This window comes from Alternaria burnsii, assembly GCF_013036055.1.
Source record: "Alternaria burnsii strain CBS107.38 chromosome Unknown 705, whole genome shotgun sequence".
Taxonomy (NCBI): domain Eukaryota; kingdom Fungi; phylum Ascomycota; class Dothideomycetes; order Pleosporales; family Pleosporaceae; genus Alternaria; species Alternaria burnsii.
The window spans coordinates 3,028,493-3,044,552 of NW_024066107.1; the positions used below are offsets into that span (position 1 = coordinate 3,028,493).

Below are 16,060 nucleotides of genomic sequence, written 5' to 3' on the forward strand. Positions count from 1 at the left end.
ATATAGCAAGGCGGGCCATCTATGAACATGCCAAGACCCTAATTTAGTTTTACGCTCCTACCATGTCTTCCATGTCGCGCATGGGTAGCTCTGACATCAACAACGCTGCACGTTCACTTCAATATCGCCTTTATGGCATCTTTTTTCATCACAACCCGCAGTCGCGTACTCGTCGCGAGACCGTCCCCTTCGCTTGTGTGCAGATGAATTGCTTTTGAGCACTGCAATACCGGAATCGCATTGAATCACGCCAGGCGCGCGCCACAATGCCCCGTCATCATGACGATGACAGCTCTGAGAGCCAGCCCCTTCTGGACTCAGAAGAAAGTGAGATCGAGGACGAACCGTCTGTCCGTCACAGTACGCAATGGGAAAGACACGTAGAGCCATCGCTGGCGACTGTCCAACCTCAAGCCTTTGATGCTCCTACTGTCTTTCGTCAACGGTTCATCCGCCAAATCCTAGGCTTGAACCCTTTTAAGACTTCCTACTTTACTTTGTACAGACAACTGGACGATGCTGGGTCGAAAATCATTCTCGTGTTGGGTATCGTCACTGCGGTTTTGGCTGGGCTGCCGCTTCCATTGATAGGCGTTGTCCTGGGTCGCATTATTAACAACTTCCCACCTCATCCAGATGAGTTGAAGCATCTGTTGTTCCGTCTTATGTCAGTCGCAGTCGGTTATTTCGTCGTTACCTGGGCCTGGGCTGTTTGCTGGGCTGTTATAGGAGAACGCGTGAGTAGAAAAACCAGAGAAAGACTTCTGCATCGTGCGCTGGGGATGGATATGACCTACTACGGTGCGTACATGCCCGAAACTTGCCTTGCGTAGATCGAATATTGACTTGAGTTGTCCACTGCAGACACGGTCTCACCTGATCTGTCTAGCATTCTTACAGAGAAGACGCAAACCATCCAACTTGGCACCTCGGAGAAGGTGGGCCTTTTCATCGCATCAATAAGTTACTTTATCTCTGCGTTCACTGTAGGATTCATGCTCAATGCGAGATTGACTGGAGTAATGTAATAATCATCTTCGCCGAGCCAAGGAAAAGTCGTTAACATAGCCAGGTTCGTCACCGTGATACCTTCCATGGCATTCGTTGTCATCTACGGCACTAAGCAGGTTTCCGATCTATCCAAACAGGCCACAGTTTACACCGAGAAAGCTGCCTCCGTCGCTGAAAGTGCAATCCGTGCAGTTCAAATTGTACAGGCTTTTGGCCTCTTCGAGCAGCTAAGCGAGGAACATGTGCATCATCTGCGATCAGCATTGAGAATCGGAATCAGAAAGAGCGTTGCAGGTGCTGTCATGCTTGGTTCCGTGTATTTCGTGGCATACGGAACGAATGCACTTGCTTTCTGGTATGGCGACCGCTTACGAGATGGTAGCGCAGAAGCTGGCACCATTTATGCGGTCGTCTTTCTCATACTAGATGCTTCTTTCGTCGTTGGGTCGTTTGGTCCATTCATTCAGACATTTGCTATGGCTGCTGCTGCAGGGGCTGCCGTACTGGACGTTCTTGACCATCCGACATCCGATATAGACGTGTACTCTCCAAAAGGAAAGCCAGCGGAAAGTGTACACTTCGAGAAAGACCTAGTTCTTTCATCCGTTTCGTTCGTATATCCTGCTCGACCTACTGTCCGGATCTTAGACAGTATTGATTTACGCATAAAGTCTGGGCAAGTTACCGGTCTTGTCGGACCGTCCGGCTCGGGAAAGGTAAGCATAATTCTTTGGAAGACGCAGTCCTGTTACTAATGTGTCCGTTTGCTAGTCCACTATCGCATCCCTACTTTTGAGGCTCTACGATCCAACCTACGGCCACGTATATCTCGGCAATGATAATCTGAAGTCATTCAATATCCATAGTCTACGCTCACACATCGCGCTGGTCACACAGAATCCCGTCCTTTTCACTGGGACGATACTAGATAATATCAAGCACGGTATGCCAAGTCGAGAAAGAGAGCAATTGTCCGAGGGTGAGATACTTGTCCGGTGCAATGCTGCAGCGGCGGAGGCATACTGCGATTTTCTAGACCGTCTTCCGGAAGGCATACACACGAAGATCAGCTCTGGGCCTCAATCTCAACTGTCCGGCGGTCAGAAGCAGCGCATAACGCTCGCGCGTGCGCTAGTGGGGAACCCATCGCTTCTTCTCCTGGACGAATTTACAAGCGCCATGGACGGTACGAGCGAAGCAATCGTACTGGAAAACTTACGTCGTTCTTCTGCGAGCGCCGCTCGAACTACTGTTATCATTGCACATCGCCTGGCAACTGTGCGAGATGCCAATCGCATCGTCGTTATGAAGGACGGTAGTGTAGAAGAAGATGGGCGCCATCAGGACCTTCTTAAGAAGAACGGAGTCTACGCGGAACTTATTAGAGCACAACAGTTTGAGAAGGGACAACCGTCCGCAGCCTCATCGATTCGGTCAACCACTCGCTCATCCCACAAAGAGCATGAAGATTCTTCGGGTGAATCAAATGACACGATTCAATCAACTCCGAAGTCGCAAGGCGATGCGCCTAAGATGAGTGCGTTGACGTTGATTGGAAGATCACTAGCACTAAGCCGCCGTGAGACACCTGCCATAATTGTCGGCTTGGTTTCTTCAATCTTCAGTGGTGCAGTCATCATTGGCGAGGCGCTCATATTCGGAAACTTGGTCGAGCTTCTGAACGACACAACTGGCGCAGACGATGTCACCAGTAAAATCGCGTTCTACTGTTTGCTCTTTTTTGGTTTGGCCATCGTCGCTCTGACTTCCCATTCCTTTGGCAAAACTGCATTCGGTATGGTCTCAGAAAACCTCACTCTGCGAGTCAGAGATCTTTCCTTCCGGACGATACTGCAGCAAGACATTGCCTGGTTCTCTCAGCCTGGTCACTCCCACCATGCCTTGATGTCGCGTCTGAACTCGGACAGCGGCAGTATCAGCGGGCTCTCGGGAGTTATACTCGGAACTGTCTTCTCAATTGCGACGTCTGTTCTTGGTGGCATTGTGTTGGCCCACATAGTAGCATGGAAGATTGCTATAGTGCTGCTGGCAGCCGTCCCTGTCATGCTCTTGGCTGGCTTCTTGCGCCTTCGTATCTTGGCTATGGCAGAAGAACATCACCAAACGGCGTATAACGACGCAGCAGCTCTTGCTTCGGAGGCGACATCTTCCATGCAAATCGTTGCAGTTTTTGGACTTGAATCTCATTTTCTCGACGGCTATCGAGACGCGATCCGTAAACCGTATGAAGAACACCTCAGGTTCAGTGTGCTTGGCAACATTCTGCTCGCCTTTTCGCTCTCAATCACATATTTCGTTTACTCTCTGGCGTATTGGTGGGGGTCTAAGCAAGTGCGCAACGGCAATTATAGTCAACGAGAGTTCTTCATAGTGCTACCTGCATTGCTCTTTTCCGCGCAATCTGCTGGTCAACTCTTTAGCTTAGCGCCAGAAGTAACAAGGGCGAAGGCTGCTGCTCAAAGCGTCTTCTCACTACATGATGAGAAACCGACTATCATCACAGATCGGGCGCCTTTGGACTCTGCCATTACTAATACATCGAATGGAGACGCCCTATTATCCGGCCCTTCAGCTTCATATGGTACGTTTGGTGTACGGGGCGAGCTCGAATTCCGCAACGTCAGTCTCTACTATGAGAGCCGACCAAATGTTCCCGCTTTGAACGACGTCTCATTCCAAATTCGACAGGGCGAGAACGTAGCTTTCGTTGGTCGTTCAGGTGCTGGCAAGTCAAGCACAATTCATTTGATAGAAAGATTCTTCGATCCAAATGCAGGGCAAGTCTATCTCGATGGGCAAGACATTCGACAAGAAGCTGTTCGCAACCATCGCGCTCGCCTAGCGCTCGTTGAGCAAGAACCAGATCTCTTCCCAGGCTCAGTCAAGTTCAACATTGGTCTAGGCGCACGACCGGGCACCTCGGCTAGTGAAGAAGACATCCAACGTGTGGCTAAGGAATGTGAGCTCCACGATTTCATCATGAGCCTACCAGAAGGCTATAACACCGAGGTCGGCTCTCATGGATCAAAACTTTCAGGGGGTCAGCGTCAACGCCTTGCTATCGCTCGAGCTCTGATACGCGATCCTGAAATACTGCTTCTCGATGAAGCAACATCTCAACTCGATGCCAATACCGAACGGGAAATCCGAAGAGCAATTGCCGCTGCTTCCAAGGGCCGGACCACAATTATGATCGCTCATCGGTTAGCAAGCGTACAACATGCAGACCGTATCTTTGTGTTCGACACTGGGCGAATCGTTGAGCAGGGCCGACATGACGAGCTTGTGTCCATGGGGGGAATATACGCTGCCATGGTAGCCACGCAAGAGTTGGATTAAACATCATTCACGATTCCTTCCTAGATTTGCATTATGCAACATTGGCGGTCGATGTTGGTTTCTTTCCTTATGCAATCAATGCACTGTATCATATGCATGTATTTGTATGTTCGCTTTTCGATAAGCTATAGATATCCTACTCGCATGGCGAGGCGCACGTAACAATTTCTTTACCAGTATCATCACAGTCCTCTTCATAATTAATACTCAATTTATCAACAACGATACACAAGTACCTCCTGCCTTCTTCGCCATGGTACTTCCTATTCAGTCTACCGCGCCGCCATTGCATGCTAGTGGCATATCATATGCACCAGATGTGGGCTATGATGATGGATGCCCGGGTCGAGCCAGGATTGTGTAGCGACGATGCTCATATAAGCCCGATTCTTACATAATGGTGTAAATTGATACTAACGCAGCAACTTGTTCCTACAAAACTAAGCCATCGTACTCCTCCTATTTCGTTGTCACCGAGTCCACACAGAACTGCTAGGTCGATGTCAAGAAAGGGTCTTGAAGCGCCTCGTTCGTCATTAACCTACATTACCTGCGCTAATACGACCTGCTTTTGAGTGATCGGCGGCAGCGGCGTGCTAACCGAGCCTAGTAACAACGCCGAGACATGCAGTTAGATGGTGGTGTTGTTGGGCATGGACCAGTAAGACCGAGGCCGCTCCGAACTCGCAGGAAATCTCTTCATCTAATCTGATGGATTGATCCATTTCCATCTGATAATTTCTACTCCGCCAAGCTGATACTTTACCCACGACCCCACGGAGACTAAACTTATTCGAACCAGCCGATGCGATTCGAGGACAAGTGTAGCGGGGCCATGCCTGAAAATTTTGCCTCCGTCATGCGTTCCATGGGCGCCAGGTGAGCATTTTACTCGACGGCCTGAGCTCCGTCATCTTATCAGATGGCGCGTCCGTAGATCAGTGACATGGGGATTGTGCTACTATCATTTGGTTAGCGAACCAGGTGGTGACACCAGGTTGGAACGGACCGTCAGGGTCTACTCTTACGAAGTGACATCGGACCATTCTCTGACGAGCGTGGCAGCGGTCCTCGATCGACATGGATGAGCTATACGCAAGAACGGATCCTGGGCACGGATATGGTCCAGGTACAAGTCGTGGCCCTCGTAAACTTTTTCCATAACCTGGAGACGGCGACTGTATGAATATCCAGCGATTGAAGTCTCTTGCGATTTCCAAATAAAGGATTGAATAGGTATGTTGGCACCTGCCAGTCCATTCGTGTTGTTCATTCGCGTCTAGTGTAGACGTCATTGGTTTTATCACATGAATCCGCTGACTTTCGGCTATGCGCGTACAGTTTTGCGGATTAAGCTCCTTCACGGCCGATTGTTCAGTCCAAAAGTTCCCTCTGGAGCGTCAGTAAAACCCGTCAGCGTACGTGTTTCTGGAGTCTATGAAGCAAAGCGACGCATGTCATATCGCGCCTGTTGTATTGACGATACTAACGACGCTGTGCTTTTCGTAGTGACACCTGCTGTTCATTTACGCAAACATGAGTCCCCACGCGGAAATGTCGTCGACCGCATCCGAAGGGCCGGCCCCAGCCGTGCAACGAGCGTTCAGTGGTATCTTGAGCGAGAACTTTGAAGAGAGCCAGCTTCCCACATTTGAGAACCGATCACACCTCCGATACACCCCGGAAGATGAATTACACGACCTGATCTGTGTCGGTTTTGGACCAGCCTCACTAGCTATTGGTGTAGCCCTGCATGATGCTTTGGATGGAACAGACCCTTCCCTTGTAGATGTTCCAGGTCTGCAAAGCAGATCACCAAAAGTCGCTTTTCTCGAGAAGCAGTCGCAATTTGCATGGCACGCTGGTATGCTCCTACCAGGAGCCAAGATGCAGATTACTTTCATGAAAGACATGGCTACCATGCGCAACCCGAGGAGCGAATTCACCTTCATTAACTATCTGCACCAGAAGGATCGTTTGGTGGAGTTTGCCAATCTCAACACCTTCTTACCAGCTCGTGTAGAGTACGAGGACTATATGAAGTGGTGCGCCAGCTGGTTCGAGGACGTTGTAGCGTACAGCCAGGAAGTCGTCAAAATCATGCCAGAGAAGTCACCGAATGGCGAGATTACTACATTCACCGTGGTTTCACGTAACCATTTGACAGGCCGCACCGAGTCGCGGAGAAGCAAGCACGTAGTTGTCGCTGCGGGTGGAAGGCCCAACATCCCAGCGCCGTTCCCTACGAACCACCCGAGAGTTATCCACTCGTCGAAGTTCTCGTTCATGTCAAAAGAGCTCTTGAAAGACCACGACGCACCGTACAGCGTTGCAGTGATTGGCAACGGCCAGAGTGCCGCTGAAATCTTCGACTTCCTACACGCAAACTATCCGAATGCACGAACACGAATGCTGATCAAGGGAGGAGCGCTGCGACCAAGCGACGACTCGCCATTGTAAGTGACGGCCACGAGCTACGGTGTTTGCCTGCTAATCATGCCAGTGTCAACGAAATCTTCAACCCTTCGCGAACAGACTGCACATTCAACCGCGCGCCCAAGCTCCGGGCAACTACGCTCGTCGAAGACAAGGGCACCAACTACGGCGTCGTTCGCCTCCCGCTCCTCGAGCACATCTACGAAACGCTCTACCTACAACGCATTCGTCATGGCAACTCGGCTGCCGAGGAAGAGAACTGGCCGCACCGTATAATGCCATACCGTCGCGTCATTGACGTGACTGATTCGCCGGTTCGACAGGGTGGTGTGCGTCTGCAGGTACAAGACACTAGCCCCTTGTATTTCTCCGAGTGCGCGGGAGGGCAAGAAAGGCAGGAGACGCTGGACGTCGATGCTGTCTTTGTAGCAACAGGCTATTACAGAGACCTGCACGAGACGCTGCTCAAGGATGCGCGACACTTGATGCCCGGCGGAGAGCTCGAGGGCGCCAAGTGGCAGGTTCAGAGGGACTACAAGATCAACTTCACAGAGAAGAGCGTTGGCGAAGATGCTGGTGTCTGGTTGCAAGGCTGCTGTGAAACGACGCATGGTGTAAGTTGTGCTCCATGTCACTGCTGGGAACAAGACGTGCTAACGACGACGACAGCTGAGCGACACACTTCTTTCGGTGCTCGCGACAAGGGGAGGTGAGATGGTGAGGAGCATCTTTGAGAAGCCAGCCAAGTGGGACAATGGCGATGTCCTTGGAGGATACGAGATGCGCGAGTGATGGGCAGGCATGGCTCGTGCTTTTGAAAACTGTACATAGGTAATCTTCTACTTTTCTTGCTTCCACTGCTACTATGACGTCTTTGACCATGCCCACTCGCTTATCCGTCAGCCGCTTGAATTGCAAATCCCACTCGTGCATTGCGTGTTGTGCGCGGTGAAGAAGGCGAGCATAAAAAAGCAACGCTTGTTTGGAATTGATATCAGAGCCTAAGTAGCATTCAGGGTCGCGCCTTCCTGTTTGAAGACCCTGAAAGCGGACGCGGCCCAACAGCGAGCAGTGCAGCACAGCGTAATTCTGGCGGGCGGGTGTAGTGCAGCTGGGGCAGGGAGGGTCGAGGAGCAAACCGCAGCCAGCAAGGCGCGACGAGGAGCGTGAAATGCAGCAATCACCCCACGATGATGGGCGTGAGGAGGTTGGCCGCTTTGGTCACTAGCGCAACCAAGGACAGAGCCCAATTCCATGCATGTTGCAATGGCGCCGACATGAGCGCTACGCTGACCTCAAACCCATCCTTTCCCTTCTGCCCTGTGAAGACTCGCTCGTGCGCACCAATCTGCGCGTCTGTTCCTCTGCAGCTGCTCCAGGTCCTGCTGCGAACAGCGTACAGCCGCTGACCACGTAACACACACCACACCCCGCAACAGCCAGACGACGCACCCCCGTCCCTTCGAGGCTCGTACGGCCAGGCCCATAACAACAAGCGCGCTCCTCTTCACCTCGAGCCCACGCACGCCCGTTGCAATCAAGACGCGAGTGCTGCGCCGCAGTCGCTGCTTGACGGAGCTCAGCCCACCTCTCCAGCCAGCGCGTACCCTCGGCATGCAACACCCGCAGTGACGACTGATTGGCGTCTCTTCCTGCGACACAGTCGCTTTGCAACCCTCAGCACCCGCAATCCCCGGCTGCCATGGAGCCGCAGTGGACAGCCTACTCAGAGGCACCGGGCAATCGGTACTCGCACAGCATGACGTCCTCTCCCCACGCCTCGAGAGACGCCAGCGTGTCTTCGCAGATCAAGCAGGACCCCTACGCAACCCCGTCACGCCAGAGTTCAATGCCGCTGCAATCGCCCAGCGGCACTGCTAGCCGCGGGCCCGACTACAACGACGGAGATGGCGATGTGCCCATGGAGGATGCATACAAGCCACGACTGAACAGCATGGCGCGCCCACAACAGCAACAGAGGCATTCGCAGCAGTACCTGCAGCAAGAGGAAAGTGCCGCCGCACGCAGATACTCGCCTATGAACCTCTCTCCTACCTCACCCTACTCGGCCGGCGCACAGCAGGCTGGCCAGAACTACACCAGCTTTACCCCTCAGGCCCAAGCGCAGAATCAAGGCAACCGGCAGAGCCCGACGCGCAACAATCCCTACATGTCGCCGCCCAACAACAACAACTACTACTCTCCGCCGTGTACGTCCATCTTGTGCTTTGGCTTACTCCCGTCTTAGCGCTGCGATACTGACTAGCATTGCTTTAGCTTCCCGACCGCATGCGCCTCAACTACCGCTCATACAGTCAAACATGAGCCCAGAAAGTTTCTACCCGCAATCTGCCACGGCGCAGCTAAACACAGTATACAACAGAGACGCTCGATCGCCGCGCGCATCTGCCAACTCAAACCCTCCACAACTTCCTCCTATGGGACGAGGCCCGGTGCCAAAATTCGAAAAGTGTGTCAACACTGCCGACTTGCAACCCAAGATCAATGCCCAGCCGCCTTTTCGTCGCGCCAATCCAGAGGGCGGCTTTATTAGTGTAGGTTGAGCAGTCTGCTACAGGAACCAAGTGCTGATAGTGATATTTAGCCTCTGCAAGCCCTAACTGCACACCTGCCCATGACATACAAGCTGTGCAATGGCGGCTTCAACTACCAGTCATCACGCAATCCTCGCCGAGTACTGACGAAACCGAGCAAGGGTGTCAAGAACGATGGCTATGACAACGAGGACAGCGATTACATTCTCTACGTGAACGACATCCTGGGATCGGAAGAATCTGGACACAAGAACCGCTATTTGATTCTGGATGTGTTGGGTCAGGGTACCTTCGGACAGGTCGTCAAGTGCCAGAATTTGAAGACACAGGAGGTTGTCGCAGTAAAGGTCATCAAGAACCGGACAGCATACTTCAACCAGAGTATGATGGAGGTATCTGTGCTTGATCTGGTGAGTGTCCCATGACAAGCAAGTATAGGCAAGACTAACGTGACGCAGTTGAATAAACAAATGGACAAGAATGACGACCATCATCTTCTGCGACTCAAGGACACATTCATCCACAGGCAACATCTGTGTCTGGTGTTTGAGCTGTTGAGCGTCAATCTGTACGAGCTAATCAAACAAAACCAGTTCCGTGGATTGTCTACCACGCTGGTCCGCGTGTTCGCACAGCAGCTAATCAACGGCCTGGCATTGCTTGGGAAGGCGAAGCTGATACATTGCGACTTGAAGCCCGAGAACATTCTTCTGAAGAAGTAGGTAACCACTTTGGTGGTGACATGCATACACTGACCCAGTGACAGCCTTGAGAGTCCAATCATCAAGATCATCGACTTCGGTTCCGCATGCGACGAACGTCAGACTGTGTACACGTACATCCAATCGCGATTCTACCGATCTCCCGAAGTCTTGCTCGGTCTACCATACTCGGCGGCAATTGACATGTGGTCCTTGGGTTGCATTGTGGTCGAGTTGTTCCTCGGCTTGCCTCTATTTCCTGGCTCGTCTGAGTACAACCAAGTGTCAAGGATAACAGAGATGCTTGGGCTGCCCCCTCATTGGATGCTCGAAATGGGCAAACAGTCAGGCGAATTTTACGAAAAGTCGCAGGATGAGTACGGTCGTAAGCAGTACCGACTCAAGTCGATGGACCAGTATTCACGGGAACACGGCACGAAGGAACAACCCAGCAAGAAATATTTCTCTGCCACGACCCTGCCAGACATTATCAAAAACTACCCCATGCCGCGGAAGAACATGAAACCCAACGAGATCGAGCGAGGTAAGCAAGGACATCAACCAAGTTGCTGTCACAACTAACAATTGATAGAAATGTCCAACCGAGCCGCCTTCATCGACTTTGCTCAAGGACTGCTAAACCTCAATCCTTTAGAACGTTGGACCCCTGCACAAGCCAAGTTGCATCCTTTTATCACTCAGGCCAAGTTCACTGGGCCGTTCGTACCCCCAATGACTCTCAAGTCCAGCTCGAGCAGATCCCCAGCACCTGGCGTTCAGGAGCAACAGCGATTTGAGGGCATGAGCAGACAGCGTCAGCAGCAACAGCAGCAGGCCGTTGCGCAGCAGCAACAAGCCCAAGCGGCCCAACACGCTGCGTATGCGAATATGCAGATGAACCAGTACGCAGCTGCACAAAGTCCTCAGGCTCAGCAAAATCCCTACAACATGTACCCTCCAAACCATCAGGGCGCCCCTCCGCCTTACCCTGCTCAAGCAGCACAATATGGCCAGCCGATGAATATGATGCAGCCACAACAGCCGCGGCAGTACAACCAGCCTCAGAATCTGTACGCCCAAGCTACGACCCGCGCAGGACGGCAACGAGCAACCACGATGGATCAGCAACAGTCGGGACAATCAGGTATCCCACCCGCGCTCCAGAGGGTCATGAGTCATCTGGATCCAAATGCGCCCGTTCGTTTGCAACCGTCACCAGCATATTACCCGCCACCGCCTGATGGCGCCCCTGAAAGCGCGAGCAGTGCCGCTAGGAGAAGAGGGTCGCGAGCAGGCAACTCGAACCGTAACCAGAACTTTGTACGAAATTTGGAAGACCGGACGCTTGAAGAAGGTTTCATGGGTCAGAATCATTGGCAGTGAGGGGACGGCTTCAATGAGTAGTTCTCATATCACGAAAACAACGCTTTGCACGGCGTGGAGATCCGACGGTGGATGAGTCGCGGCGTTCTGAGTTCTCCTTGATGCCCATTTTCCTCATGGTGCTTCCGTCAGTATCGTCGTTTGAGACATGGATAAGCAACATCATGCTACCAACGGGTGGAGCCAAAACTCGGATGACCGCGCAGGCCGCATATCGTTCCTACGGTCTGCTCAAATCGTAGTATGCCCTGTTGATACTCAGCGCCTTCACCTGGCTTTAGACGGGGCTCTCTGTTGTGTCAGATTGATGACTCTACGACGTGCGCTGTGATTTGTCGAGCGAGGAAAGCTGGACCTTGATTGGATGATGCAGAGCAGGACGGATCAGATGCATGTTCAACAGCATGACTGGTGTCGCCAGATGTCGAGCCATGACTCAAAAGCGCTCAGCTATCGGGGCAGTGGTGTATGGCAGCACGTGTACTTTTAGAAGCATTCTCATAAACCCTTTGGCTGTGTTTTGGTAGCCACGAACATGCGCGTTGAGCTATTATCATTATGGCTTGTGTGACAGAGATGTCAAAAGTGAGTTGAAATCGGACTGGGACAAGCTCGAAGTACGTAGTTCGGCCAAGGACGAAAATTAAGTCAATAGATATTGGAAACTCTCAGTGAATGCCTGGCGAGCATTGATCATTGCATCATCTCAACCTGGAACTGGCGTTGGCGCACCTCAGTGGTAGCATGCGACTGGGGTGAATGTGTTCGCGTCTGTTTAGGGTTAGGCGCGGGGCACACAGTCATGGCTTGGCGCCTGCTCGAAATTCGGTTGCGGAAAGTTCAAACAAGGCGGCAGTAACTCTGGTCAACCCACACCGGCGCCTGCCACATATATTGCCTCCGACCCCTCCGGCAAATCCCAACTCTCGAGAACCGCAATCATGGCGTCCCGTTTCTTTGCCGCCAGCGACAGCTCCTCGGAAGAGTCCAGCGAGGAGGAACTCTACTCCAACGACGAGGAGTCTGAACAGGAAGACAGCGACAAGGATTCCGATGATGAGTCCGATGACGACGACTCCGACTCCGACTCGGGTTCGGAAACTGGTGCCAACCGCTTCTTGAAGGACGCTTCCAGCGACAGCGAGAGCGACGACGAGGATGTGAACAAGGTGCTGAAGAGTGCCAAGGACAAGCGCTTCGACGAGTTGGAGGCAACCATCAGGCTCATTGAGAATGCGCAAAAGATCAGCGACTGGGCTGTCATTTCCGAACGTATGTTCACTTCAGAAATAGCCCTGGGGGGGCGGCATGAGCCATGGTGGCGGGGTACACGAACATTGCTAACATTATGGCTATACAGAGTTCGACAAGCTCATCCGCCAGGTGCCAACCCTTACCAAGCAGAACGATGGCAAGATCCCGAAGCTTTACATTCAGGCCGTCGCCGACCTCGAGACGGCTGTAGTTGAGACACACGAGAAGCAGAAGGTCACTCCCAAGAAGATGAACGCTGTCAACGGTCGTGGGTTCAACGCTGTCCGTCAAAAGATCAAGAAGCACAATCGCGACTACGAGAAGGACATCAACGCATACCGGGAGAACAAGGAGGAATTCATGCGCGAGGAGGAGGAGATTGTTCAGGCACCCAAGGAGAAGAAGAAGAAGAACAAGATCCCTCAACTCGGTACCGACGTCGTTGAGGAGGCGACCGACGATGGCTTCATCACAGTCGGAGCTGGTGGCAAGGCTGTCCTATACACCGCTGAGGGTATCCTCAAACACTTGCGTGCTATTGTCGAGCAGCGCGGTCGCAAGAACTCGGACAAGCTGGAGCACATCCGGACACTGGAGAAGTTGTTCGACGTAGCCGTCAACGACTACCAGAAGGTCCGCGTTCTCTTGACCCTTATCTCGACGCGCTTCGATTTGACCTCCGGTACTGCCAGCCACATGCATCAGGAGCAGTGGAAGCTGTGAGTATTTCCGGCCCGTTACATGGCCGCTAATTGCTAACAATGCCTAGTGCGGACCAAGAATTCGGAAAGCTCCTCCAGATCCTCGAGGACAGCAATGAAATTGTTGTCATTGAGAACGCCGAGGAGTGGGAGGACGACGAGAAGCTGCCCACTATCACACCTGGCGAGATCTTCCGCATCCCAGGAAGCATCGTTTCCTTTGTTGAGAGGCTCGACGACGAACTTACTCGCTCGCTGCAGCACATCGACCCGCACACTTCCGAGTACATCGAACGGTTGACCGACGAGGCCCTTCTGTACGCTCAGCTCGTACGCACATTGGTATACGTTGAGAGCATGAAGAAGAACCCAAGCCTAGAACTTCCACAAGAACCACTGAACCGCATCGTTATGCGGAGATTGGAACACGTCTACTTCAAGGTATGCGAATGTTCTACACTTTAGTATTCGTCCATGCTAACATGCGCAGCCCTCCCAAGTCATCACGATCCTCGAGAACAACGTTTGGAAGGCAATTCCAGAGAGCCTTGACTCTGAGATTACCCCCCGCGCCATCTCCAACGACACCGCCTCTCTCGTACAAACCCTATGCACATACCTGTTCCAGAACAGCGAGGGCATCATTCGCGCTCGCGCCATGTTGTGCCAGATTTACTTCTTGTCTCTTCACGACCAGTACTACAAGGCTCGCGACATGATGCTCATGTCTCACTTGCAAGAGACTATCAGCAACTTCGACGTCAACACACAAATCTTGTTCAACCGTGCGCTGGTTCAGGTCGGCCTTTGCGCTTTCCGCGCTGGTCTCGTCTACGAAGCACAAACTTCGCTACAAGAGATCTGCGGTAGCAACAGGCAGAAGGAGTTGCTCGCACAAGGTCTGCAGATGCAGCGATACTCCCAGATCTCGCCCGAGCAAGAGCGTCTTGAGCGTCAACGACAACTTCCCTTCCACATGCACATCAACCTTGAGCTGCTAGAGTGCGTCTACTTGACTTGCTCTATGTTGCTTGAGATTCCCCTCCTCGCACAACTCGGCTCATCACCAGACCTCAGGAAGCGGGTGATCAGCAAGACCTACCGCCGTCTCTTAGAGTACCATGAGCGCCAGATCTTTACTGGACCGCCTGAGAACACCCGTGACCACGTCATGCAAGCCTCGAAGGCACTGTCTGCTGGTGAATGGAAGAAGGCAGCCGAGTTCATCAACTCGATCAAGATCTGGGAGCTGATGGCTGATTCGGAGAAGATCAAGGAAATGCTGTCCTCGCAAATCCAAGAGGAGGGTCTCCGCACTTACCTCTTCACGTACGCACCTTTCTACGACACACTCTCCATTTCCACCCTAGCGGGCATGTTTGAGTTGTCAGAGCGTAAGGTTTCGGCGGTCGTCTCAAAGATGATCTCGCACGAGGAACTCGCCGCTGCTCTCGACCAGGTCAACTCGGCCATCATCTTCAGGAAGGGTGTTGAGCTGTCAAGACTCCAGACACTCGCATTGAGCTTATCAGACAAGGCTTCAGGCCTCATCGAGTCGAATGAGAAGACACTGGAGCAACGCACACAAGGTACCGCCAATGCCTTTGAGAGGCAAGGTGGACGTGGTAACCGCGGTGGCCGAGGAGGCGGCCGTGGCGGTGGTGGTCGTGGAGGAGGCGGACCAAGGGGAGGAAGGAATCAGCAGTTCACTGGTGGTGCTTTGGGACGCGCCATCCAGGCTTAGACGTACATCTCGTCTTCTGGGAGGCAACATGGGCGGCGAATACGGTTTTTGTCGGGCTGCACCTTTTGGTAGTTCCGTGGTAATGCGAATGCTTTTCAGCTAGATCATGAGTGAGAACGCAGGAATGAAAAAGTATATGGTCATATGTTCGTGTCGACCACAGCTATCATCTGGGTTCCGAGTTTTGGTTCTACGATTACCCTGTGGTGCTTTTTCTTAGAATACTTGGGCTTTTGAGAGCGGAGACCATACCGCCGTAGTTTTAGCACCTAAGAATGACTAAATCGATGGAGAGTAGTTCAAAACTACGTCTACTTATCAACCAAGGGAGTGACCTGCACCGCAACAAATGTCCAGATAGTCACAATGCTCGCGCGGCGTCAGCCTCGTGAGTGCAGGCGGTTTATCCTTTGATTCTACAGTCCCTTTGCAAGGTTTGGATGCCGGAACTGTCGACACGAACGATGATATGCATGTAGAACCAGCGAGTACGATGGATGTAGTGATAGTATTAAAAAAAAACAAAAGAAAAAAAAGAGACGAACATACTTGAAAGCATGAGAGGTATGGCATACGCAAGCAAAGCGAGCGAGATTGTTTGTCTGTGAGGCATGAATCAACAAAAAAGGATGGGCGAGCCCGAAGACTCGTTACTCAGCTGTGGACGGATGGATGATCGAAATCCAGACCTCCTGCAATTTTGCCCAATTAAGATGCAAAGCAGGCGCTCTACCACTGAGCTATACGCCCTGGTGATTTGATTGTGAATATTTTGGAAATTATATCGTTTATAATAGCGATTACGCTGACACGGGATTTTCCAGTGGGTCTGGAACTTCGCAGGTTGCCGATTGCCGTTTGCACTATGGGTTCCTCCCATAGAATCGGCCCATTCGCTAGCTATCTCGAGCACTG

At 52.2% G+C, this 16,060-nt stretch overlaps 4 protein-coding genes across 4 annotated transcripts; all 4 read left to right on the forward strand.

The window, feature by feature from the left end:
* Positions 1-266: 266 nt before the first annotated feature.
* GT037_001063 (leptomycin b resistance protein pmd1) lies at positions 267-4,371 on the forward strand (the record flags this gene model as incomplete). The annotated part of the gene is made up of 4 exons (XM_038926110.1): positions 267-801; positions 865-1,024; positions 1,073-1,727; positions 1,783-4,371. 4 exons carry the CDS (start codon positions 267-269, stop codon positions 4,369-4,371), a joined length of 3,939 nt encoding a protein of 1,312 aa, XP_038791966.1.
* A 1,536-nt stretch (positions 4,372-5,907) lies between these two features.
* On the forward strand, positions 5,908-7,599 carry GT037_001064 (l-ornithine 5-monooxygenase (l-ornithine n-oxygenase); the record flags this gene model as incomplete). The annotated part of the gene is made up of 3 exons (XM_038926111.1): positions 5,908-6,827; positions 6,875-7,421; positions 7,477-7,599. The coding sequence occupies 3 exons, from the start codon at positions 5,908-5,910 to the stop codon at positions 7,597-7,599; spliced, it is 1,590 nt and encodes a 529-aa protein (XP_038791967.1).
* Positions 7,600-8,509: 910 nt separating this feature from the next.
* GT037_001065 (kinase-like protein) lies at positions 8,510-11,446 on the forward strand (the record flags this gene model as incomplete). The annotated part of the gene is made up of 6 exons (XM_038926112.1): positions 8,510-9,017; positions 9,085-9,362; positions 9,413-9,772; positions 9,821-10,080; positions 10,129-10,607; positions 10,656-11,446. 6 exons carry the CDS (start codon positions 8,510-8,512, stop codon positions 11,444-11,446), a joined length of 2,676 nt encoding a protein of 891 aa, XP_038791968.1.
* Positions 11,447-12,387: 941 nt separating this feature from the next.
* GT037_001066 (eukaryotic translation initiation factor 3 subunit c) lies at positions 12,388-15,145 on the forward strand (the record flags this gene model as incomplete). Its single annotated transcript, XM_038926113.1, has 4 exons — positions 12,388-12,718; positions 12,807-13,419; positions 13,470-13,842; positions 13,892-15,145. The coding sequence occupies 4 exons, from the start codon at positions 12,388-12,390 to the stop codon at positions 15,143-15,145; spliced, it is 2,571 nt and encodes an 856-aa protein (XP_038791969.1).
* Positions 15,146-16,060: the final 915 nt, after the last annotated feature.